This window comes from Mandrillus leucophaeus, unplaced genomic scaffold (genome assembly GCF_000951045.1).
Source record: "Mandrillus leucophaeus isolate KB7577 unplaced genomic scaffold, Mleu.le_1.0 Scaffold299, whole genome shotgun sequence".
NCBI lineage: Eukaryota > Metazoa > Chordata > Mammalia > Primates > Cercopithecidae > Mandrillus > Mandrillus leucophaeus.
Window position 1 is genome coordinate 3,290,882 of NW_012103131.1, and position 1,868 is coordinate 3,292,749.

At 60.0% G+C, this 1,868-nt stretch overlaps 1 protein-coding gene across 1 annotated transcript in view; it reads right to left on the reverse strand.

The window, feature by feature from the left end:
* Nucleotides 1-1,868, reverse strand: part of MMP21 (matrix metallopeptidase 21) — a 10,121-nt gene that overhangs the window by 6,200 nt on the left and 2,053 nt on the right. Inside the window, exons 3-5 of the mRNA XM_011986447.1 lie at nucleotides 1,790-1,865; nucleotides 609-748; nucleotides 210-351 (exon numbers count right to left, since the gene is read on the reverse strand). Coding sequence (XP_011841837.1) covers nucleotides 210-351; nucleotides 609-748; nucleotides 1,790-1,865 — 358 coding nt within the window. The remainder of the gene's footprint in view (nucleotides 1-209; nucleotides 352-608; nucleotides 749-1,789; nucleotides 1,866-1,868) is intronic.

Below are 1,868 nucleotides of genomic sequence, written 5' to 3' on the forward strand. Positions count from 1 at the left end.
AGGAGGGACTGGCTGTCAACTGGGCAGAACCACTTTTAACTGAGAGAATGGCATCAGGGAGCTAGAGGACGGCTACCCTTGGGTGACATGAGTTGTACAACGTTGTGCTCTTGGGCCCAGGTTCCCGGTGAGGAGTGAGCGGGGTCCTGCTGTGCGCTGGAATACAGTGTCCTCCCGCGAGCTCAGGGTGCCCTCCCCAGCAGTCTTACCATACAGCTTTTGAATTGCTTTCCTGTCCGACCAGTCCAACTCGAAGGCAGGTTCCTGGGGGATGTAATTTGGTTGCATTATGGATCCCGTCCTGTAGGTGTGAGGCAAGCCCAGGACATGGCCAATTTCATGGACGGCCACCTAGAAGGGGACACACACCATGGGCACTAGGTGAAGCCTGGACGATGGATCCCTGCGTAACAGACGCAGGCCTGTGTTTCGAGAGAAGCGGTGCTTGTGAAGAGGGGAGCACCAGTGGAACTGGGGAGCCGTCGTCAGACACAGATTTACCTCCTCAGAGGATGCAGACGCTACATGGGAAAAGCTTGGACTTGTTGGACGTCGGCCCATGAGCACTGCTGGTGTCTTATCAACACCAGCAGCTCAGGACCACTGACCTTGAGAAGGCTGATGCCCATGTCACTGGTGGGAGGCGTGAAGTGCTCATCGTCGTCGAAGTGAATGTCACCTAGGCGCCAGGCGTGTGCAAACTCCTGCCCGCTCCCATCGAAGGCCCGTGGACAGCCCAGGTGCCGGCCTGGCGAGGGGGAGAAGGTCCCGGTGCAGAATGAGTGCCCCACATACAGACTCCTCACCTAGGGGGTCCCCAGCCTCCAGGAACCGGCAGCAGAGGCAGACAGAGCGACAGCTCCTGGATTAAGTCCTCAATGTGAGGAGGGTGGGAGACGGTTTGTTTATAAACTGTGTTTACTGTCAGAGACAGAGACCAGCAGGCACCAAATGCCTGGGAGCAGAGCGGAGGGGGCCTGGGAAGATGGCAAAAAGGCCTCACCCCGGACAAGATCAGGGCCGGATCCTCGCCTCTGTGGAGGTCATGAAACACTGGAAGCCGGGTCCCTTAAAATTTGTCTTTTTCAGCCCACCGTGTCCCTGTACTTCTCACCCTGGGACATTAACCCAGTGAGACCAGAAGGCAGCCCTGAGCACCCCTGGGTCACCAATGGGGCTGAAAAGCGGCTTGTCTGCTTGCTGCTTGTCTCTGACCACTTCCACGCCCTCATCCACTCTCCATTCTGGGTGCCTTTTTCTGGGCATCCCAGATCCCAGCCATCCTTGAGTCTAGACCAAGACCTGATTCCTGGGGGCGCCAGCACCCAATTCCAGGTGGCAGTGGTCACCTCTTCTGCTCGGTCTGCCCCTTAAAAACACTTCTGTTGCTAGATGTCCAAGGTATTTTGTCCCGCATTTGTCCATTTGTACGGGGGAGGTGGTGGCACCTGTGCCTGACCCCGCCCTGTCCTGAGACCCCGGCTGCTGCTCCCTAGGGAAGCTGGAGGCACAGGCAGGGAGCCGAGTGGGACGTTGAGGAGCAGCCCGGGCAGCAGCCTGCGCCCAGGGCCGGCCGTGGTGTCCCCATAGGCCACACCGGGTTCTCTGCGGAGTGACCATGATTCTGACAAGAGGACGCTGACCCGAGGCTTCTGCCTGCTGACAGGTGCGCCTGGGACAGGCCGGGAGGGCTTAGCCCCCTATTCTGCAGGTGGCCGAGGCGGGGGTAGGTGCGCCAGGATCCCCAAGGGGCTGGGGCAGGAAGGCCAGGAGCCCGGGGCGCTCTTACCTCTCCCAAAGCCCAGCTTGATGTCGACCGCGGCCCCGGGGGCGGCCAGGTCCTCGCGGAAATCCAGCGGCGTCACCTC